The sequence below is a fragment of the Ornithorhynchus anatinus genome, chromosome 16 (assembly GCF_004115215.2).
Source record: "Ornithorhynchus anatinus isolate Pmale09 chromosome 16, mOrnAna1.pri.v4, whole genome shotgun sequence".
Taxonomy (NCBI): Eukaryota; Metazoa; Chordata; class Mammalia; order Monotremata; family Ornithorhynchidae; genus Ornithorhynchus; species Ornithorhynchus anatinus.
Genome location: NC_041743.1, coordinates 27,397,303 through 27,421,663, shown reverse-complemented (window position 1 = coordinate 27,421,663; position 24,361 = coordinate 27,397,303). Strand labels below are relative to the sequence as shown.

Below are 24,361 nucleotides of genomic sequence, written 5' to 3'. Positions count from 1 at the left end.
ATCCACAGTATAAGAGGCAGCAGGAGTAGGGATGTGTTTGTACTGCAACTAATTGTATGCTTGTTTTTCCTCCACCTTTCACTCTCAATAAATCATTTTTCTCAGCTTCCCTTTTAGATAGTAAATTCCTTGAAAGCGTGTGTGCCCTGCCAAAGGTTTTCCCTCCCAAGCATTTAGTACAGTTCCTAGCCCATAGTGGGCCCTCAATTAATACAACTGATTGATTTTCCTCCAAGTAAGTTTAGGTAATATATAAAATATTTGAGGGGAAATACTATATGACTCTACGGGTTTGAGTTTCAACTGAACTTATTGCTAAGCTCTAATAGAAGGCATTTGTAAGTCAGTTACCTGGTATTGTTTTGAAAAATCCTTTTTTAGATGCCGGATGATTACATTTGAGATAGTAATTATAGATTTTTATTTTATTTTGTTGCAGAAGGAGAATCTTACTACAGTATCAGGCAATATTGCTTAACTTTGATTTTCAGTTTATTGAATTTTCAAAGAGTGATCCCACAAACTGTGGTCAAATCATTCCCAATCCAAACTACTACCTGGTGTTGCACTGGAGAGTCATTTATTCCCTGGTGTGTGCTTAATATGTGGTAGAAATATAAATCTTACATAGTTCCTATAATATTAAAAGGGGACAAATGTTAATAAAAGTTGCCAAAAGGCAGCAAAGAAGGTAAGGGTATGTACTCATTTTAAAATGTGCCAAATTTGGTTGAATACTAAAACCAAAATAAAGATGAAAATATTAAATTGCAATAATTTTGACATTATTTTTACCATATACTCTTGTGACCTGAAAATATTTACCAGTCACAGCATTATATAGTATTCTTTTCTCATAAGATGAAGGCTCATTTGGGGATAAAACAATCATGAGTCATAATTTGCTACTTTAGATAATTCCTGTTATTGTTTGCATGATTTACTTGTGTAAATATAGTACCAGTGGTTTAATTCTTCTTACAGAACCATAGATTACTATATTTCAAAGCACGTTCATAGAACTACAATAAATCTCCTGGAAGTCCTGGGTTCAAATCACCTCTCTGCCAGTTGCCTGCTGTGTGAACTTGGGTAATCACTCTGTGTCCCGGTTCCCTTGTCTACAAAATGGAGATTCATTACCTGTTCTCCTTACTTATTTTTTGAGCCCCATGAGGGACCTGATTATCCTGTATCTAACCCAGTACTTAGTACAGTGCCTGGCATATAATGAGCACTTAACAAATACAGTAAGTATTACTAAACACTGGGGTAGATATGAGATAATTTTTTTATGGTATTTGTTAAGGGCTTACTACAAGCCAAGTGCAGAGAAGTTAAGTGACTTGCCCAAGGTCACATAGACAAGTTGTACAGCCAGATTCTAAGTTCCAGGCTCTTTCCTCTAGGCCATGCTGCTTCTCCAGTTAACTGTGGGAAATTGACCAAATTGACCAAATTGTCATAATAATTATGATATTTTAAAAATGCTTACTATGTGCCAAGCGAAGTATTACTCTATAGGGAAGATGCACGGAAATCAGGTCAGGCATATTCCTGTCCACCCCATGGGGCTCACAGTCTACACTGGAGGAGGTACGGGCATTGAATTCTAAATTTAAAGATGAGAACTCCAAGGCTCAGGCTCTTTCCACTAAGCCACACTGCTTTAGTACAGTACCTGGCACAGAGGAAATACTTAAAAACAAACAAACAAACAAAAAATTCACTGGTGCATGAAAGCTACTTGGTTACTGAATAAGATGGCTCTCTGAGATTTCACTTATCATTTCAAAGTTTGACATGTGAAGTTGCCTAAGGTTTTTCAAGTGCTTCAGAGTTTTCACTAGGATTCATCTCTTAGGTTAAATCACCAGGTGGTTTAACCTAAGATATGTAAAAGGAGCAGTTTGATGTGCACTTTTTTTTTTGTTCTGATCACCTTCTTTAAATAAAAAAGGGCTGATTTGAAATGTCACCGGTATTACTACAGGTATGTAAGCCCTTTGTGGGCAGGGAATGTGATTGTTTATTGCTGTATTGTACTCTCCCAAGTGCTTAGTACAAAGCTCTGCACACAGTAAGTGCTCAGTAAATACAGCTGAATGAATGAACAGGTGGTCTAGAAATAGTATTTCCCCCTCTTTGACCATAAACTGTCTGTGGGCAGGGAACGTGTCTGCCAACTCTGTTGTATTCCAAAATCCTAGTACAGTGCTCTGCCCACCATAAGCACTCAAATTCACTGATTTTCTATACTGATATTCATAGTGAAAACACGTATGTCCCCCCTTTGTAAAGTATATGACCCATGGCGAGTCTTAACTTTGTGACTCCATTTTTAGAAATATAAACAGCTGGTGGGGTGGGGTGAAGATTAGTGAGGTAGAAAAAAAAGTAAGAGTAGGCTTTGCTCTAGGCAATAATGATATCTTATGTTATAACAAATGACAAGTTGCTTTTTCGTCTGCCAGTCTCCTTCCCTGTCAGACACGGTGGGTATAGCACTCTGTGAAATGAGTGACATCTAAGAAATGAACAACCTGTTTTCAGGAGTTGAGAAATATTGCTGGTCCTTGTACTGAATTGTAATAATCCAAAGGGACACGAAAAGATAAAACACAGAAAGCAACGTTAACTCTGGTTACTCTCGTTATTAAAATATTAAATATAATGATTACGCTGGAAGACCGAGATTTGGATTCATAAGGAGCTCCAACTAATGAGTTTTAAAATAGAAAGTTAATAAAAATAGCTTAATAAAATTGCCCTGAAAGGAATGAACAGAAAATTTTAATTATATGATTTTATTTTACTTGGACACACGTGAATATTGGTCACAATCTTAATTATATCTTTAAGAATCAGGTACCTTGCAGGACGACTAATAGTTTTAAACCAAATTAGTGGTTTAGCTTTTGTATTCTTCTTATTTCTATGAGAGAATAACAATATATGGCCCCATATGTTGGAAGTGCTGTGAAACACCATCCCCGAGGATTTTACGTGAAGGTGATGTGAGGTGCCACAGTTGACTAGTCTCATTGTGTAGGGGCAAGGACTGCTTCTTTGAGTACCTATAGGTACTGAGGCAGCAAAACTCTCTTTATCTTGCCCTCTCACCCCTACGGCCACCAGTGTCACATCTCACAGCTATATCTCTCTAGCCATCGTCTTCATTGTTATTGTGGATGTTGTCTCCAGGGATTATTTGTTCGTACATTTTAAACACACTGCCAAGATTAGAAGCAGCAAGGCCTGCAGGAAAGAGCACGGATCTGGGAATCAGAGAACCTGCATTCTAATCCTGGCTCTCACATGTCTGCTATGTGACCTTGGGCAAGGCACTTAACTTCTTGGGCAGGCAATGTGTCTGTTTATTACTCTTCCAAGCGCTTAGTACAGTACTCTGCACACAGGAAGCGCTTAAGAAGTACTCAGTTACCTCATAGGTAAAATGGAGATTAAAGCTGTGAGCCCCATGTGGGCCATAGACAGTGTCCATCCTGATGATCTTGTATCTACCCCCCTGCTTAGTATGGTACCTGGCGCATAGTAAGTCCTTAACAACTACTATGAAAACTATTTTCAGTCCCGTATTGGGTAGGGACATGTCCAATCTGATTTTCAGAGCTTAGTACCGTGATTTGGCAGTTAGTAAGAACTTTATAAATACACGTAAGTGTTATTGTGGTGAATGAATTGGGTGACTCATTTGTGTCTGTGAAGTCTTGGAAGCGGCAGGGGGAAGAGATAGAGGGATAGAGCACATCATTTGGTCCTTTTCTTCAGTTCCGCGCTCTGTCCCTCACTCTTGACCTGGTTAGTCTTATCCTATCTTTGCTACTTCTCTGACCTTGATATTATGGACACAAAACTCTTGATTCTCATCTTACCCTTTGACTTCTTCCTTTCAGTATTGGTCTTGCTTACAGTAAGTACTCAGTAAATTCCACTGATTGATTTGTGCCTCTAGACATAAACATAATATCGGGCTTTACTTTTGCTCACAATGGGAGATTCCATTAATTATCTGCAGGTGGCAACTTTCAGAGTTCTTCAAGGCTCAATTGTGTATCGCTTCTGCTCCCATTTTTACCCCTTCTCCCAGGAACTGCTCATCGGCGGGTACATAGTTTCAACTACAGTCTTAAGTGCTTGACTCGCAAAATTTACATTTTCACCTCTCACCTGCTTCATGATTCAATTCTTCTTCCTTTCTTTAGGATCGTGAATGTTAATGTGGGCACGTCTTCACTTTTGTTAATGAACAGTCCCATTTCAGTGGTAATGGGACTCTTTAGCCTAAAATAAATCCAACCTACATAATGCACTGTGACAACTATTTTAATGTTGAAAGGAGTTTTAAAAAAACCCCCACTAAAATCACTCAGTGGTGTTTAGGGAGTGCTTACTGTGTGCAGAGTGCTGCCCTAAGCATTTAGGAAAATTCACGACAAATGAACTGGTAGACGTATTCCTTGTCCACAACAAACTTAGGATCTAGAGGATGATCTTAAAATAAAACATCGTGGAGTTATTTTGGATAACACTTTCAAGGTTGTTCATGCTTTAGGTCATAACTAATCACTTCCTAGATGTCACTTAAAATGTCACTTAAAAGACACCTGGTTTTCACAGGTATTAGGATTTTTCATTGCACTTTGAAGCATGTGACATTTAAGCTTCTGTCAGACTCAACAAAATAAGAAAGACTTTTTAGTTAATGCATTTCAATAGAAATCATATGAGCCATTCCCGTGATATTTTTTCATTAACTGTGGTTATAATTTCAGCTAAAAAATGTATTAATAAAATCCATTTGAGACCAGTGATTCAATCAACCGATGGTATTTACTGAGCACTTACTTAATGCCAAGTATTATACTAAACACTTGGGAGAGTACAAAATAGTTAATAGACATGATCCCTGGCCTTGAGCTTACAGAACAGCAGGAGAGACTGATACTAAAATAAATTGCAGTGGGAAGCAAGATAATTTAAAGTTATATATATATATGTCTGTGTGTGTGTGTGTGTGTGTGTAAATGCTACTGGGAGTTATCCAAGTTCTTGGGAGTGAGTACCCCAGTTTTTAGGAGATGCAGAAGGACTGGATTAGCATGTGGAGTTGGGGAATGTTAATCATGGAAGGCTTCTTGGAGATGTGATTTTAGAAAGGTTTTGAAGATGGGAGAGTAGTGGTCTCTCAGGTGAGACAGGGGAGGCCGTCTCAGATGCAAAGGAGGGTGTGAACAAGAAGTCAGCAGTAGAATAAATGAGAAGAGGCATGGGGAGTAGGTTGGCTTGAAAGGAACAAAATGACCAAGCTGGGTTGTAGTGGAAGAGAAATGAGCTTATGAAAGGGGAGAGAACTAACTGAGTGTCTTAAAGCCCTGAATCCCTGGTGCTCCCCTAATTCATTTTTACTCAATTCTCTGAGAAAGTACAAAACCGATCAATTTAGAGTCAGTGATATTTTGAATTGTAGAGTTGACTCCTCAATCTGTCATGCAGGCGGGATCCCAAGAACCCAAATTAAGTAATTTGAACAATTATATGTTCGATTTGCTCCATTTATAATGCCCCACTGGATCATATAGTTCTTCGAAGTTACTTTGGTGGCTTCAGTTACCCAGTGTGATTTTATTCACACACATAAAAAATCAACTAGATTATGAATTCCCAAAGGCCCCATTTCATTGGGCTCTGCAGACTCAGCCTTCGTATAGTTAACATTTCACTCAACCACTTAAGAAAAACAAGTAAATGATAATATTTTTTAAGTACTGTACTTTGCACTGGTTTAGATACAAGTTAGACTAGGCATGGTCCCTCTCCCACATGGAGTTCACAGTTCATTCAATAGTATTTATTGAGCGCATACTAGGTGCAGAGCACTGTACTAAGCGCTTGGAATGAACAAGGCCACAGATAGAGACAGTCCCTGCCATTTGACGGGCTTACAGTCACAGTCTAAGAAGGAGGGAGAACATGTATTTTCTCTCCAATTTACAGTTGAGGAAACTGAGGCACAGAGGAATTAAGTGACTTGCCTAAGATCACACAGCATTCAAGTGGCAGACCTGGGATTAGAACCCAGGTCCTTTGAGTCCTAAACCCATGCTATCTCTACCAGGCCACGCTGACCCTCATCAAATGTAAACTCTTTCATCAAGTGCCTTTAAAGACTATCATTTCCAGAGCAATGTACTTTAGCACGACCTTTGTCTTTATATTGTTAAATGTGTTACTGAATAGTAGAAGTGTGTTATTTAAAAATGTACTGAGTGCATTTGTACATTTTTAGTAAAATTAGTAATCCTAAAGGATGTTAATGTTTTAATCATAATTACATTTTTGCTTTTCCTAGGCAGTCATGTTCCAGTCCTTTGAATCACTTAAGTTTCATTGTTCAAGCATAAGAATTTATACTAACCACAAGGCTAATTAAGGATGGAAACAATTCTTTAAACTACTAAATTCTAGCTAAACATGCTCCCTGCATCACAACTATTTTTTCTCGTTATGCTAAAAATTAAAAATGCAATAGTCATGATATTTTGGATTTTTCCTTTGAAGTTTCTTCCATGCACAACTGGAGTCTGTGTTTGTTTAATAACTATTTGTGACAAATATCTACATAAATATTGTCTTTAGGGTAAACTGCATTTATATTTTCCTGGGCATTGCTAATTGCTGAAACCAGAGCTAAAGTTTAGAATCACTGTCTTATTCCTAAACTACCTGTTCTGAACAAGTTGAAAAAATTTTGAACATTTGGTAGATGTACTTATTGTTATCTCTGACTCCTCACTATGGTCTTTCAAAATCCTGTATTGGGACTGTTTTGTATTGAAACTGTCAATCCATCAATCAGTGGTGTTTACTGAATGCTAATGAGTACCAAGCTCTATTCTAAGCACTTGAGAGGTACAACAGAAGAAAGATAAATGACCCCTGCCCTCAAAGTGCTTCAATTCACCGAGGGAAAACTGACAGAAATTATTTAAAATTGTATGAAGGATAATACATTGTAGGAAGGATAGAACAAATTTCCCAGGATGAAATAACTGAAAACGTTATTGAATATACAAGTGAACCTACATAATGCTAAGGTTAGGGTTAAAATACGAAAGTACTAAGAGAAGCTGTGAGGTTGAGGGAAACTGGGTATTGTAAACTGATCAGAGAAAGCAGTGTGTTCCAGTGGATAGAGCACAGGCATGGGAGTCAGAAGGATCTGGGTTCTAATCCCAACTCCTCCATGCTGTTTGACCTTGGCAAGTCCCTTAACTTCTCTACACCTGTTACCTCATCTGTAAAATGGGGATTAAGATTGTGAGCCCCATATGAGATAGGTACTGTGTCCAACCCAATTTGCTGATATTCACCCCAGCACTTAGAACAGTTCCTGGCACATAGGAAGCAATTAACAAATACCACAATTATTATTATTATCAAAGCTTCCAGGAGGAGATGGGATTTTAGGAGGGAATTTCAGGCTTGGGAAACAGTGTTAGCAAAAGGTCTGAGATGTGAGAGTTAATTGAGGTTGTCACTCGGCTTTGGGTGAGTGGAGAGGGCGAGCAGAAGAATAGTGGTTTGAGGGGCAATATGGGTGATGTAAAAAGCCTTGGAGCTAAGTGTGGGGAGATTTTGCTTGACATAGAGGGATTTAGAGAACCATTAATGGTTTTTGAAGAGTGGAGTGATGTGTGCTGAGAGTCACTTCAGGATGATGATCTGTACAGCAGCATATAGTATCTATTGAAAGAGGGCTAGTGCAGTAGGTTAACCATGATAAGATGAGAGCTGAAACCTGGGTGGAGGTTCTTTGGGTGGTTAGGAAGGAGCAGACTTAGGAAATGTGGTGGAGAATTTGCAGAATTTTTAGACTTGCTGGGGATACCAAAGTTGTGGGCTTCTGGAACGGTAATGGTGATGGTGGAGGAGGAGTGAGTTTCAAGAAAACAAGAGAAATTGAATTTTGGATAAGTTGAATTGGGTTACAGGTAGGATATCCATGTGGCGATGTCCCGGGGACAAGAAGAAATGTAGGACTGTAGTTTGGGTGAAACGATGTGCCAAGAGAGATAGGTTTGAGTGTTCTCTTCCTAGAGGTGGTAACTGAAGCTGTAGGTGTCGATGAGCTACCTAAAGAGCATTCCACTCAAGATATCCTACCGCCTTCTCCCCCACTTTAGTCTCTCCCACCACCAACTTCTTGTTCATTCTATCCCCACTCCCACTGCACAGAACTCCCCTATTTCAGTTCTTCTGGATTTCTGCCCTTTCCTTTGAAAGCCTTTCTGAAATCCGCTCCCTCCAAGAGGCCTTCCCTGCTTAATTTCTGTCTCCCTACTTTATATCTTCCTACTGCCACTTAAGCTCTTCAGCCCCATAGTAAGCACTTGGGTTCTCAGACCCCCTTCCAAAGCACTTAAGATATGGGTCTTGATACACATACCTATCTGTAGGTTATATTATCTGTTTAACCCCACATAGTGATCATATCTACTGATTAATTTGTACAATCATGATGTTGATTATGATAACGATAATGGCATTTATTAAAGTGATTACTCTTTAAGACACAAGATAATCAATTGGGACACAGTCCCTATCCTACACAGAGTTTGCAATCTAAGCACGTGTAACAGCGCAAATGTGTCTAGTGTAATAATACTAAAATGATATTATTATCACATTAAAGAAAGTGCTTAATTTATTATTAAATTATCCAGATTTTGATATTTGAAGTGTGAATGACTTCATCTTGGTTACTACTGCGCTAGACACACTGTTTAAAGCACACAAATGAACGTTGTGGCCTTAGTTAAGAGGATTTTTTCCCTTATGTATTCCCACGTACCTTCTTGTCATATGCCGTCGAGTTGTTTCTGACCCACAGCGACACCACAGACATATCTCGCCCAGAACATCCCACTCTCCATCTGCAGTCATTCTGGTAGTGTGTTCCTAGAGTTTTCCTGGTAAAAAGACAGAAGCGGTTGTCCATTGCCTCCTTCCACGCAGTAAACTCGAGTCTCCACCCTCGGCTCTCCCATGGCGCTGTTGCCCAGCATGGGTGAGTTTTGACTTTTAGCAGATTGACTTCCACTCACTAGCCGCTGCCCAAGCTAGAAATGGAATGAGTAGTCCTCTGCTTGACTCTCCCTCCCGTAGCCGAGACTGGAAACTGGAAACTCTCCAGATGTGACCCTGCGAGGGGCCCACCTACCTTAGGCGGCCTCCATCTTCAAAGTCCTCCCCCGATTAGACTGTCAGCCCGTCAAACGGCAGGGACTGTCTCTATCTGTTGCCGACTTGTTCATTCCAAGCACTTAGTACAGTGCTCTGCACATAGTAAGCGCTCAATAAATACTATTGAATGAATGAATGAATGAAGCCCTCTTTGAAAGCCCACCTCTTCCAGAAGGATTGCCCTGATTAAATCCTATAACCTCAGGTAATAACAACCCACAACTGTTAGCACTTAATTTAGCGATTTACTTACTCCATTTATTTGCTTATGTACTTGTCATCTGGCAAAGGACCAATTGGAATAATAATGTATATTTTAAATAACCAAATACCTAAAAATCTGCTATTTTTACCCATTTGGAAATAATGTTCAATAGGGTATCAGTTACTAAAATGTAAATGATAATTTCCTTGGAATAACTTTCTGGGCTTCAACACAGTTCCTTAGTTTCTAACTCTTTCTGGAGGGAATAAAAGATATGCAGTCCCAAACCAGCCGTTAACAATACTTTATAAAAATATGTATTCCGACTTGATGCTCATTGTCAGTTTAAACCACTGGAATAAGATAATGACAATATTATCTCTTTTTGCATTCGGTTAGCTTGACTGTCACCAGAGGATAGTCCTTTGTCACCAGAAACCTTTTGGTGGAATATCATTTTATGCCTCACTCTGGTAATTCTATGGAATATGTATTAAAATCTATTTTTCTAAATTAGGTTACAAAATCAATTTTGAATGCTTTTAAATTCTGAATCATTTCATTAATGATCCTTTTAGGAAGGTTAAAAAATAAATTGTTGAAATTCCTCTTCAGGCCTCAGGTTCCCGAACTCGCCCTTTACCCTTTTTCTGCAGCTCATCTACTTGTTTTCTGTCTGATTTCTACTGGGATGAGGATAATTCTGAGATACATTCCACCTTTCAGATCCATCAGTAGTACTGAAAGCCTCTGAAAACTCAATTACCACAAAAAAACCCGATTCAATGAAGGAATGAGAACTGTTGTTGTTTTTTTTAATAAAATGAACCTAAAATAAGTCAGTGAAAACTAAATTTTCACTTTCAGAATAAGCGCATGGTCCCAAAGAAGATTTAAAATATCCTCAGAGGAAAAGTTGTCATTTAACATTGGCCATGTGGAAAATTGTGGACTTTGCATAGGAAAAAAATTACTGTTGGTTATTTATTATGCTTGGTTGAGATCAGTCTTCATCCAAAAAGCACAGGCTTTGGATTTTAATAAGACCTACCATCTTTAAACAATTATTTGATATCATTCTATATGTCTTAGCCTGGTTCTGCAAAGATTGGATGTACCTTGCAAAGGAGGCATCTCTGAAAACAGCCATTTCTAATACAGATCCTTTAAGGCTGTGTCCACTTACCCATTTCTTATTCTTTTGATGACTACAACACTCCCTGCCTATGTAAAAAACCATTTGTCTTCTCAGTTTATGTATTTACAGTATTACCCCCATAATCTCTTTTTGGGACTGTCATGGCGTAGTTTGAAATGTTGATGAATCGAGTGAACTGAGGGAATTTTAGGAAGAAAACAAGGGATGGTATGGAGGAAAACTGGGGCCTGCTTGCACCTTAATGCATTTAAAAAGCTCCTTCTCATTGGTCAGCCTTCCTCATCACACTCCCGATAATACACCGTTATTGCACTTCAGCAAGAAGAGAACAACGTTTCGGTGATTTTTGGAGCAGCGGTGAAACTCTGCATGAGTACTTATCCATGAGCATTTGAATGAATATTAGCCCAACATTTACAAAATGTATTTTATGATTCTGCATGGCTTAATATTATTCTTTGTTTTCTCACTTTCTTTTTAGAGCAGATATTTAGAACATGGGGTAATGTTTGTTTATTTTTTTCAGTTGTTTCTTGTCCTTACTCTTGGTGGCTGCTGTGGTCTGGAAGATCAAACAAACCTGCTGGGCTTCTCGACGAAGAGAGGTATCAATATTAGTTTTTTCCTCATTTAATTTTTTGTCTGTTGAATTTAGAACTTCAGGTGAAAGCACGAGTCTGTCGTGTATAACTGAATGTACTGTGTTGAAAACATAACCTTCTCTGACCAATTTTATGTTTTAAGGTTGAACAAGGAGATCTGGTATGATTCTCTTTTCTATAAAACAGACTAGGCTACTGTCAGAATGAGTCAGAATCAGAAGGAATGTGGATTAGCTAGCGGGCAGTTTAATATAAAATACTTGACACTATCATTGGTGATAGAGTTTCATATTTGAAATTTTTCATTTTACATTATAAGACTCTACATAACGAAGTTCAAGGTTATCGGCAAATAGATGTTTGAACTGATTCCAACGAATAGGTAACCGTTCTCAAGGTTATCTGAGAGTTTTAATAAAATAGGCAATGGTTTATCTCAAACAACATGCTAGGCTATTTAGTTCTTCAACAATTTAGATGAAATATTTAGTGTCACCTTTGATTTAGGGTCTAAGCGATAGTGGCACATCTGTAATTTATGAAATATTTGTTGCCTACCTGTAAAACAGAAGCACTATGTCACAGTCATTAGTGTATGTGCCCCCTCCATTATTGATTCGAGGGAGGAGAGAAATGATTCCTTAAGCATTAAACAAACTTTTACCAGCACCAATATATGATAAGCTGGGAGATTTTAATGTATGTATGAACGATGACTTGGGAATGTGGAGGGAATCTATGGGAAACACAGGATTGGTGGAATACAGATTAACTGAAGTATGCAGAGTAGAGGGGTTGTCAAAGATGAAGTGATTATGCATCCTTAAGAGGGTTATGGCTCCATTTCCACCCCAAGACACCAGTGAAGAGTGTGACATTGACTCCAACCTCATACCAAAGGGAATCTTGAAGAAATGGCAGTCACTTCTAAATACACCTTCCACCATTAAAGATGAGTCTCAGTGCAGAATGGTGTTAAGACATGACTTTTGCTCCGATATGTAATGAAGTCACCAAGGCAGTTAGAGCCATGAAAAATGGCAATGATGTCATAGCTGATGGTAAAAACAGCTGAGAGCTGTCGACAGGGAGGGGATCTGATGCTTAGGTCCCTGCCACATTCTTCCTCATGATAAGGGGGAAATGCCTTGCCACTTTTATCAAATTAATAAAAAAAAAAAGCAAGGGGGTGGGAGTTGTAAGAGTACTCACTGCCGAAGCTGTTGAAGGATCTCATTGTCCAGCAATGCTAGCAAGACGCCAGCCAGAGTTCACCTGGAAATATTAATGAAAAACTGCATGCTAGATTCAGAAAACTGCAGAAAACGATATTAATATCTCTCCATAGTCAACATCAAGCGTAAGACAGGATGATAAACATTGAAGTTCTGATCCCTTTGATATAGATCGACTGGGTGGGATATGTAAGGAGAATGGGTGACAAGCCTGGGCTACTCCTGCTGGCGCCCAGGACCGGAATCTTGTGGGCCCCCAAAGCCTCAGCTGAGGCAAAAAAAACCAAGACCACTCCTGCTCACCTGAGCTGGGGTAAAAGAGAGGGGAAAGTAGTATCAGTTAATGCCCATTAGCACCCTGCCACTTCCTTTGTCATGCCCTTTGCTGGGGCCAGAGGAGTAGAAGGAGGATGGGGATGGAAAGTTTAAAATGCACCCTTTCACCTCAGCACCCAGGATTTCAGACACCTACAAACCCAGGCCAGGCTGATTGGTTCCAGAAGCCCAACCAGCAGTGACCACCAGACTGAGTGCCGCAAGAGCCTGGGGGAACCTGAGGAGCTGGTCCTGTAGGGAAGCAGCCACTTAGCTGAGTCTGCCCAGGCCTGACAGCTAGGATGCCGCCTCCTTCTCTTCCGGTTCCCTCAGTCCACATCATCCGGGTGGGGGCAAAAAAGTGTCCAGCTGGTTTGGGATGGGGCTTTCTGGAGAGGACTAGTCCGGCTGTCACCAGGGGCATGGCCAGGGGAGACTTAGAAATTTCTCAGTAGTTTCTGTGCCGTCTGCATCGCCAAGCCAGTCCCCTTGGCCCCGGTCTTATGCGTCTTCAGCCCCCACAGCATCACCGTGGCACGGAATGCCACAGGGGAAGGTAGGGCACCAGGGGGGCTGGATCGGGGCCAGGCTTGGACCTGGGACCTTTGGCTGCTGCAGCAATGCCTCAGTGCCCCCATCCTCCATCCAGGATGTTCCTGCCACCCTGACATCGTTTCTCAGGCTCAGGGTTGGGAGAGGAGTTGGAGGGAATCCCACGGCCATATCTCATCCGCTGACTCGGGGACGTGCAGATTTCTTTCTCGGGCCTTCCACCCGCTGCCTTTCTTCTAGAAGAGCTGGCCACACTACGACCGAGCAGGTGGTAGGCTGCTTTTGGCTAGCGGAATGGGGAGTCTGGGGTGGTGCAGTGCCTGAGCGTCAGAGCAGGGTTCAAAGTGCATAGCCCCCACAGTCTCTTCCTCACTCCTCCATTAATCCTCATTTTCCCAGAGTGGAAAAATTGAAAATGGCCCCTCCTCACACACAGTATGATAGGGAGCGCTTGAAGGTCAAGAGTGGGAACTCTAGGCCAATGCCAGTACTGACCCACTCCTTTTGACGGTACCCAGATCTGGTGGCCCGTTGTCTCAAACAGATGCATGATTGGCTCGTGTGCCAGTCTCTGTGAGTTGGAGGGTGGACTGGGGTTCCCCCTTATCTGGGGCCAAAGGCTCCAACCCCTTAAAACCCTTGTGTTAATTTGGCCCTGGCAGCGGGACACCCAAACAGCTGCTCTTTGGTGAGGCAAAATTGTTGAACCTATAAGACAGAGGAAGCATTTTGAGACTGCATTAAAATAAAGCCTCTGACAATTCCGAATTACAAGTAAAAACTGAGTGACAAGTGCAGCAAATGGATCAGCAAAACACACTGCAACCGGAGAGTTATTGCTGATATGAAGGGGAGGTCTTGAGAAGGTCGTGAGCCGTAACTGCAAACACAAAAAGCTGCAGGCACCACAAGCAACATAGGGCAGCCTTTGTGTGGGACTGATGTGGTTAGGATTGGATGGGCCTTCCTAGCCACACTTAATAATTGTGGTATTTAAGTGTTTACTATGTGCCAAACACTGTACTAAGCACTAGAGTTGATACGAGATAATCAGGTCAGTCACAGTCCCAGTTCCTCAGGGAATGCACAATCACACTTATACCAGTGAGCACATTACATCATCAGTGACTCCTTCAAGTGTGGCGTGCAAAACTATAATCAGTTCTTGGTCCTGAAAAGCAGTGTGGTTTGAGAACACAGGCTTGGGAGTTGGAAAACTAGGATTCTAATCCCACTTCTGCCCCTTGCCTGCTGTGTGACTTTGGGCAAGTCACTTAACTCCTCTGGACCTCAGTTTTCTCACCTGTAGATTAAATACCTGTTCTCCCTCCTACTTAAACTATGAGTACTTGATGGGACAGGAACCACGTCCAACCTGATGATCTTCTAGTAGTAATAATAATAATAGCATTTGTTAAGTGCTTACTATGTGCCAGGCACTGTACTAAAGCAGCAGAAGAAGAAGCAGCGTGGCTCAGTGGAAAGAGCCTGGGCTTCGGAGTCAGAGCTCATGGGTTCGACTCCCAGCTCTGCCACTTGTTAGCTGTGGGACTGTGGGCAAGTCACTTAACTTCTCTGTGCCTCAGTTACCTCTTCTGTAAAATGGGGATTGACTGTGAGCCTCACGTGGGACAACCTGATTACCCTGTATCTACCCCAGCACTTAGAACAGTGCTCTGCACATAGTAAGCGCTTAACAAATACCAACATTATTATTACTAAACCCTGTGGTGGATATAAGCAAATCAGGTTGGACACAGCCCGTCCCACATGGGGCTGATGGTCTTAATTCCTATATTCCAGGTGAGGTAACCGAGGCACAGAGTAGTTGTGACCTGTCCAAGGTCACACAGCAGATAAAGGGGGGAGCTGGGATTAGAACCTTGGTCCTGTTGACTTTCAGGCCTGTCCTCTATCCACCCTCCAATAGGCCAGGCTACTTCTTTTACCCCAGCACTTAGTAAAATTATCGGCATATAGTGGGGGCTTAAATGCCATAATTATTACTAAGGCTCATCTGTCATTCGTAATGGGAAACTCCGTACTGCCCCTGCCTCTCCCTGCACCACCACTACTAGCCCCATTATCATCTTGTGAGATCCTTGAAGTGAGAGTTGGTTGGAAAGGATGAAGAATTGAAGAAGCACGTATTTGTCTGCTCTCGCCTTCTGGAGGTGGGATATTCAGTGCTTTATCTAAAAATCAAATGGCTGTATTTTCTCTTCACTATGCTGTCATGAAATAGAAGAAAAGTATTATGATTTCAATGTTAGAAGTCACTTATTAAGTATATGTTTCAAAGAAAGCAAGCTAGTCATTTATTTGTAAATATGGGATCCATTATCATTTAAAAGAACTTAAGATCAAAGACAGATTTTAAAATGAGGCGTGTTGGTGCAGTGAAACATATTGCTTCTTTTTATGAAATAGGCAAGTTTAGAGGTTAAGTTTGTGGTTTGAGCATAATATTTATACCCCGTGCTTTTTGATGTTAAACTTTGTGAGTAGGTTTCTTAGAGGGCACAAAAAAATGCAACTGTGAAAGATAGATTCTAAGACCAATACTTGTTCAATAGCTAAAATCTTATTTCAGGGGTTCTATTAAGTATCGAATGGTTTCATATAGATTATACTAGTGAACAGAGACAAATGCATTTTGGTTAACATACAATACAGTATGTTAGGGAATTGATATATTTTTACAGTTTGTTTTCTAAAGGTGCTAGAGATCTTCACTTTCGATGATGGAGTCCAGTGATAAATGCAGTGTGCTAGAGCACTGAGAACTTAGATTTTCACCCACAACATATAAGGCAGAAATGATTGCTGTTGTTTTCTTAATGGAGAGTAAACGCGATTCTGGGATCGGAGATTGGGATTTTAGCGTGTGAAAAACCGAACCCAATATTATTACTTTTTTCCCCTGCAATGCAGATATTGAATTCATGCATTTCGCTAACCAGAGTTGACACAACAGTGAAACTGCTGAATCAAACACATTTTAACGGGGACACAACAAGCCTAAAGGAACTTCCTAGTATATTATTGAGTTGTTTATAAAAGTTCAATCTGTAACTTCACTACAATAGATAGTAAAAAGACATTGCCTCACAATTGAGTAAAGCCTCATTTTCACCTTGACTCCCATTACAGTTATAGGCCTTGCCCATATTTTAAAATTGTTTAAAGCCTTTTCTCTTCCCATATCTTTTTTTCTTATTCTTCTCTTTGGGTGAACATTAAAACTTATAAGGCATATTAGTGTATGATTTATCATGCCACTCAAGTTTTCTATGGCATATTTTTCTGCTGATGCATTGCTTCAAAAGTCAATAAAAAACATTAATAGAGATGGGGGAAGTGATACTTTACTAAAGGTTTTGGCATCAGTTTTCATGATGCACTTTTCGGACTATAAAACCAATTTTAAGGATTTATAAGTGGATCATCATAAAAACTTACAGTAAAACTAAGATTAAAATTCTCCCATCTGATGTCATATAAATATATCCGACACTCAGAAATCAGGGGTTAGCAGTCCCACAGAATGCCTTAATGGGTCATTTAAAAAATTTTCTGTGTGACATCTCTGATTAGACAGATCATTCATTCAATCATATTTGAAGGTTTACTGGGTGCAAAGCGCTGTACTGAGCGCTTGGGAGAGTACAAAATAACAGCAGACACATCCCTGCCCATGAGTCCACAGTCTAGAGGGGGAGGCAGATATTAATATAAGTACATAAATGGTTAAGTAAATCAAAAAATTGCAGATATTTACAGATATATACTTACGTGCTGTGGGGATGGGAGGGAGGATGAATGAAGGAAGGAACAAATGAATGAAGGAAGGAGTGGCACAGAAGGGAGTGGAAGAAGAGAAGAGGAAGGCCTCTTGGAGGAGATGTGCCTTCAATAAAGTGTTGAAGTGGAGGAGAGCAATTATCTGTCTGATATGAGGAGGGAGGGTGTTAGAGGCCAGAGGTAGGATGTGGGCAAGAGGTCCACTGCAAGATCCAGGCATAATGAGAAGATTAGCATTAGATTAGGAGTTAGAATAGATTATTCAAATAAACAATCAATCAATCCTGTTTATGGAGTGCTTATTGTTTGCCGGAGCACCAAGGGCTTTGAAGACTGCAATTCAAGGGTAAATAAACACACTCCCTCACAAAGGAGTTTACAGTCAGTCTAGAAGGAGCTGTAACTTAAATCCTGTGGGGCAGAAGGTGGGCGAATATCAAGCCCTTAAAGGGTACAGTTGCCAATGTACAGGCTATGCAGAAGGGAGAGGGAATAGGGGAAAAGAGGGCTTAGTTGGGAAGGCCTCTTGGAGATGTGATTTTCCTAAAGCTTTGCAGATAGGGAGAGTGGTGATCTGTCGGATATGAAGGGGGAGAGAGTTTCTGGCCAGAGAGAAGACATGGGCAAGAGGTCGGTGGTGAGATGGATGATGTCGAGGCCCAGTGATTAGGTTGGCGTTCGAGGAGCGAAGTGTGCAGGCTGAGTTGTTGTAGGAAATCAGGGAGGTAAGCTAGGAGGGGGTGAGCTGTTTGAAATCCAATGTTAAGGATTTTTAAAGTTGATGCAAGAGGTTGATGGGCAATTAATTGCTTGAGGTTCTTGAAGAGTGGTGAAACATGGACTGAACATTTTTTTTTTTTTAATAAAAATGATCCGGGCAATAGAGTGAAGCAAGGGCTGGAGTGGGGAGAGGCAGAGAGGTCAGCCAGGAGGCTGATATAGTAATCAAGGTGGAATATGATAATTATACTAATAATTGCTTTTGCTAAGTGCTTTCTATGTGACAAATATTGTGCCAAGTGCTTGGTAGATACAAGAGAATCAGGTTTCACATAGGGCTCACAGTCTAAGTAGAAAGGAGAACAGGAATCAAATCCCCACTTTTGCAGTTGAGGGAACTGAAGCACGGAGAAGTGAAGTGACTTGGCCAAGGTCACCCAGGAGACAAGTGGTGGAGCCAGAACTCCCAGGCCCATGCTCTATCCACTCTGCCATGCTGCTTGAGAGTGCAATGGCCAGAAAGGCCCCAGGTCGCCTGCTGCTTGAGGAATTTTGAACCTTCCAAGCAACGGGATGACCTGAGGACTCTGCTCCAGACTGCATATTGGAATATTGGCATATTGGAACAGGACTGGAGCAGTTCTTGTGGTTCTGGTTGGACCCACCCTCTGAAGTCCTTGGAAAGTCAAAGTCCCCAAGCACAAGAGGTTTGGGCATTGAGTTCCTTTCCTTCCAACAGAGTTATTAGGTGTGTATCCTGCAGCTGTGCACATAAAATTCTGCATACTGCAGGGTGAGCATACTTGGGGGCTGGGAAGAGACATGGTTTAGTGATCCTGTGCATGGGGCAAGGAATCTCTTCTGCACCTAAGAAACAGTGTTGCCTAGTGGATAGAGTTTAGACCTGGGAGTCACTTATAACTTGGCCAGGTCACTTTGCTGTGTTTCAGCTCCCTCACCTCTAAAATGGGGGTTAAAACTGTGAGCCCTATGTAGGGCAAGGATTGTATCTAGACTGTATAGACTTTGGGCTTGGGAGTCAGAAGGAAAAGAGCAGTTAAGAGTGCCTTTTGTATGATCAGGTCATTCCAGGTAATCCAAATCCATTCATTCATTCGTTCAATAGTATTTGTCGAGCGCTTACTATGTGCCGAGCACTGTACTAAGCGCTTGGAATGTACAAGTCGGCAACAGATAGAGACGGTCCCTGCCCTTTGATGGGCTGACGGTCAAATCGGGGGAGACGGGCTGACAAGAACAATGGCAATAAATAGAGTCAAGGGGAAGAACAGCTCATAAAAACAACGGCAAATAAATAGAATCAGGGTGATGTACATCTCATTAAACAAAATAAACAAAATAAATAGGGTGAGGAAGATATATACAGTTGAGCGGAGGAGTACAGTGCTGAGGGGGTGGGACGGGAGAGGGGGAGGAGATCCAGGGAAACCCAGCGCCAGCCTATCTGTCGCAGAGACGACAAACGCTAAGGAATCCCTCACAAAAGTGAAGCAGCACTTACTGGACTAGCTCAGTGAAATAGCGCTCAAGCTGGTTTAGGGTTCTGTCATCCGGGGAGCTAGCCAGATGCACCCCAAAGCATAAGGGGCTCCCAAATGTCCCGTCAAACTGTGGGTACGTTAGAGACATCATCCCTGCTCTCCGTAGATCACTTACAACTCCTTAAGGAATGCCAATATTCATACCACTGTGTGTTCAGTTGTAGAGGTTGAGGAAAATTGGGTATGGGATCTGGGAACTGCAGCTGAACATAAAATACAGTCAATAGCCGGGTACTAAATGCTAAAACATTACATAAAGCATTTATTAAATTAGAGTATTTATTTTCAGTCCATGGATCACTGCTTTTATGAATAGAAATGAATTAATATTATGAGGGCAATATGTTTCTTATAACCTCATTCTGAAATTCGATTAATAATACATTAGGAATAGCTTCACTTAATGTAACTGCTATCTAAGTGGATAAAATACCAGGGGAACTTATTAGTTTAGTAGATGGAGTTTCCCAATTTTACCTATTGAGAATCAGATTGCGCCTTTCCTCGCTCGGGACCAAATATACCCTGTGGGCATACCCTTTCCATGGACCGTTTTTCATTTTAGCATACTATAGAATAAAATAAAAAAATCAGATGGCCGCAAACATCACTGTCATCAAGGATCTTTGTTTGAAAATGTCCATGCGGGATTCTGGTAAGTTTTAGATTTTAATGCGCTTAACTTTGAAAATACATTTTTATAGTATTTGTTGAGCACTTCCTATGTGCCAGGCACTATACTAAGTGATGGGGTAGATACAAGCAACGTGGCTCCGATGAGCCCGGGCTCGGGAGTCAGAGGTCATGGGTTCTAATCCCGGCTCCGTCGCTTGTCAGCCGTGTCACCTTGGCCAAGTCGCTTAATTTCTCTGTGCCTCAGTTACCTCACCTGTAAAATGGGGATGAAGACTGTGAGCCCTACGTGGGACAACCCGATTACCTTGTATCTCCCCCAGCGCTTAGAACAGTGCTTGGCACATAGTAAGCGCTTAACGCATACCGACATTATTATCGTTATACGAGCGAATGCCGTTGGACACTGTCTGTGTCCTACATGAGGCTTACAGCTTGAATCCCCGTTTTACAGATGAGGTGACTGAGGCACTGTAAAATTAAGCGACTTGTCCAAGGTCACACAGCCAAATCGCAGAGCCAGGATTAGTACCCAGGTCCTTCCGACTTGGAGGCCTGTGGTCTACCCACTAGGCCACGCCGCTTCACTTTTGTGAGGGATTCCTTAGCCTTCGTCATCTCTGCTACAGATAGGCTGGCACGGTGTCTCCCTGGATTTGGATTACCTGGCATGATTTGATCGTACAAACGTTACTCCTGTTCTTTTCCTATCTTGCCGCTCTATCTTTTCATGTTACCCTCTTGACTGTAAGCTCGTTGTGGGCAGGGAGCATAACTACCAATTCCGTTATATTGTACTCTCCCAAGTGCTTAGTACAGTGCTGTGCACACAGTAAGCATTCAGTAATTCTGTTACAGTCTTCTCTTCCAAGGGCTTAGTGCAGTGCTCCCCCGATTAGACCGTAAGCCCGTCAAACGGCAGGGACTGTCTCTATCTGTTGCCGACTTGTTCATTCCAAGCGCTTAGTACGGTGCTCTGCACATAGTAAGTGCTCCATGAATACTATTGAATGAATGAATGAATGCTCTGCACATAGTATGCACTCGGTACCATTGAGTGATTGTCAGGCCTGCAGTGACACGATGCAACTGCCCAAGGAATTAATTGGATCATTGCCATAGAGAAGCCTGAACTAGAAAACAACTCTATAGATCTTGTTTGATTTGAAGCTGGATGTCATCCTGAGTGTCTGACCGCTCACTGAAGGAGTTTTGGTTTTTTGATCCACTGTCTTTCATTCTCTTTTACTACCCTCTGCGTCATTGAGCAGTGTGCTCAGTAGGAAGCAGAATGATCTGGTAGCATCTAGCTCCGTGGGGCCAATGAAGATGGTTGATTTTGGAGAGGTTTTCCCTGGTGCTGGGTGTTGGTAGACCGTGGAATTGAAGCAGCGTGAGTGAGGAGGAGGTAGATGCATCCACCTTTCCTTAGAAGTGGGAGAAGCTGAAGCCGCCTTGGGAGAAAGCAGCAGGGGATCCAGAGTCTGCCGGGTAGCAAGAAGAAGTAAATGTCAGAAGCGGTCAGTGAGTCGTACGTACTGAACGCTTACTGTGTGCAGAGCACTGTACTAAACGCTTGGAGAAGTGCAGTATAACAATATACAGACACATCCGCCGCCCACAGGAAACAGCCTGGCCTTGGGGAAAGAGTACGGGCCTGGGAGTAAAAAGGACGTAGATTCTCATCCCGGGTCTGCACTTGTCTGCTGTGTGACCGTGGGCAAGTCACTTCACTGTGGCTCAGTTACCTCATCTGTAAAATGGGGATTGGGTCCAAACTCATTAGTTTGCCTACCCTAGTACTGTACCTGGCAAATAGTAAGTGCTTAACAAATACCACTGAAAAAATGGGTTCATTTTTGAATTCTACATCTATTGCCATTGTTCTTGTCTTTCCGTCTCCCCCGATTAGACTGTAAGCCTGTCAGACGGCAGGGACTGTCTCTATCTTTTGCCGACTTGTTCATTCCAAGCGCTTAGTACAGTGCTCTGCACATAGTAAGCGCTCAATAAATACTATTGAATGAATGAATGACTATACGATGGAATGGGCATTAAACAAGCCACATTTAACAGGAAAGTGAATGGGAGGTGAGAATGCTGCGAACATATAAGATTGGGGTGAGGTGTCTGTGGCTATTGTTGGGATGCTGTTAGAGAAACTGTTAGAAAATCGTCAGCAAACCTGGATTGTACCACTGGCCAGCTGTGTGACAATGAATAAATCATTTAACGTCTGTGTAACTCAGTGTGCTCATCTATAAAATGGGGATAAGATCTTTTTCTCCCTACCTTGAAACTGTGAGCTTCATGTGGGACAGGCAGTGTGTCCAATCCTACCATCTTGTATCTAGCCCCGTGTGCAGCATAGTGTCTAGCATCAATTTGGTTTTTCACCTTATAATCCACTAGATTGTATCTTCTCTTACGTTGTCGACTCATCTCCGACCCACAGCGTCACCATGGGTACATCTCTCCCAGAACACCCCACTTCCATCTGCGGTCGTTCTGGTAGTGTAACCATAGAGTTTTCCTGATAAAAATACAGAACTGGTTTACCGTCGCCCCCTTCCGCGCGGGAAACCTGAGTCTCCGCCGTTGACTTTTTCCCTTGCCGCTGCTGTCCAGCGCAGGTGACTTTTGCCTAGTAGAAGATTGCCTTCGCTTGCTAGCCACTGCCCAAGCTAGGAGTGGAATGGCTATTCCTCTGCTTGACTCTCCCTCCCGTAGTTGAGACTGGTAGAGTACTGGTGGAAACTCTCCAGGTGTGAGCCCGAGAAGGGTCTAGATTGTATGTGTTTATTTTAAATTGTGAATTTCCTTCTTTATTCCGATTCCAAGAGTTGTAGATATTTTCAAGTCTGCCTGTTAGACTGTGAGCTCCTTGTAGACTGGGGAAATGTTTGTTGCCTGCCAAGCACTTGATCAATACACTCGGTCCAGTACGAGCTCAGTAAATATCATTTCTATTCTACCACCACGACCACTACTCCTAAAGCTACTTCTGCTCCTGCTTTTATTTTATTTTTGTGTGTGTCTGTTAAGTGCTTACTATGTGCCAGGCGCTGGGTGAAGCGCTGAGGTAGATACAAACTAATGGAGTTGGACACAGTTCGTGACTCACGTGAGGTTCACGGTCTCGATCCCCATTTTACAGAGAAGGTAACTGAGGCCCGGAAAAGTTAAGTGACTTGACCAAGGTCACACAGCAGACAAGTGGAGAAGCTGGGATTAGAACCAAGGCCCTTTTAGTGCTGTATCCACTAGGCCACACTGCTTTTCTGCTAGAGCAGCTTTTCTCTGGCTGGGACTACAAGTCCTGTGCTAGTTGAACATGGGAATTTAAAACGGGACTATCCAGGTGTGACTTTTCCTTTTACTCTTATCGCACTAACATTAAAGATTAATTATAACTACAGACCTCGGCTAGTATCACTAACCTTTTCCTTCCTGCTTTCCCTGAAAGTAATATGGGGGGAAATTTAGGTCAGACCTGCAGGGAAAACCTCCAGTTCCAGTTCAGTGAATTCAATGCATTTAGTGAAGAAAATTGCTATTTACTGAAGGTCTCCTGGCTTTGATCTCCTCAAGTTCCTATACCTTCTTGGCCTATAGTTTTGTTCCCTGTGCCCTGACAGCTTGGTACCCTTCCGTATCAGCCACCACAAATTCCTTCCTGGTGAAGGATTTAAGCTCAGTTTTCTCCATTTGCCAATTTGTCTACTGTGGAAATAATCCATCCCTGATCTAAACCCTTCTCACTCTTAAAGCATGGCCTTCCAGTGAAACGGCGTGGCCTAGTGGCTAGAGCACGGACCCGGGAATCGGAAGAACCTGGGTTCTAATCCCAGCTCCTCCACTTGCCTGCTGCTTGCCTGCTGTGTCCTTGGGCAAGTCACCTCTCTGTGCCGCAGTTACCTCATCTGTAAAATGGGGATTAGGAGCCCCATGTGGGACAGGGACTGTGTCCAACCTGATTAGCTTGTGTGTACCTCAGCGCTTAGAACAGTGCTTGACACATAGTAAGCACTTGACAAGTACCGTTATTATTACCCCCTCACAATCTGGACTTGCCATCCTCAAAAAACTCTGCCAGTGAAGGGGGTCAGGCCAGCCCAGTGCAAGTGGGAGGGAGGAGCAGGAGCAGCGGGGAGACAAGGATGGGGAAGGTGACTACCTCATAAGAATGAAGAGGGCGGGGTGATGGAGCAGAGCACACATCTTGGTAGGATACATGTCGTGTGGACTTGAGTTCACCCAAAAGGTTAATCCCTGCACCGTCAGTTATCTCTTGTTGCTGGTAGAGT

The 24,361-nt window shown here is 42.0% G+C and overlaps 1 protein-coding gene across 2 annotated transcripts in view; it reads left to right on the top strand.

Moving 5' to 3' along the window:
* Positions 1-24,361, top strand: part of ATRNL1 (attractin like 1) — a 602,864-nt gene that overhangs the window by 269,354 nt on the left and 309,149 nt on the right. For both annotated transcript variants that reach the window (XM_001513843.4, XM_039914307.1), the window contains exon 26: positions 11,158-11,236. In XM_001513843.4, coding sequence (XP_001513893.2) covers positions 11,158-11,236 — 79 coding nt within the window. The remainder of the gene's footprint in view (positions 1-11,157; positions 11,237-24,361) is intronic.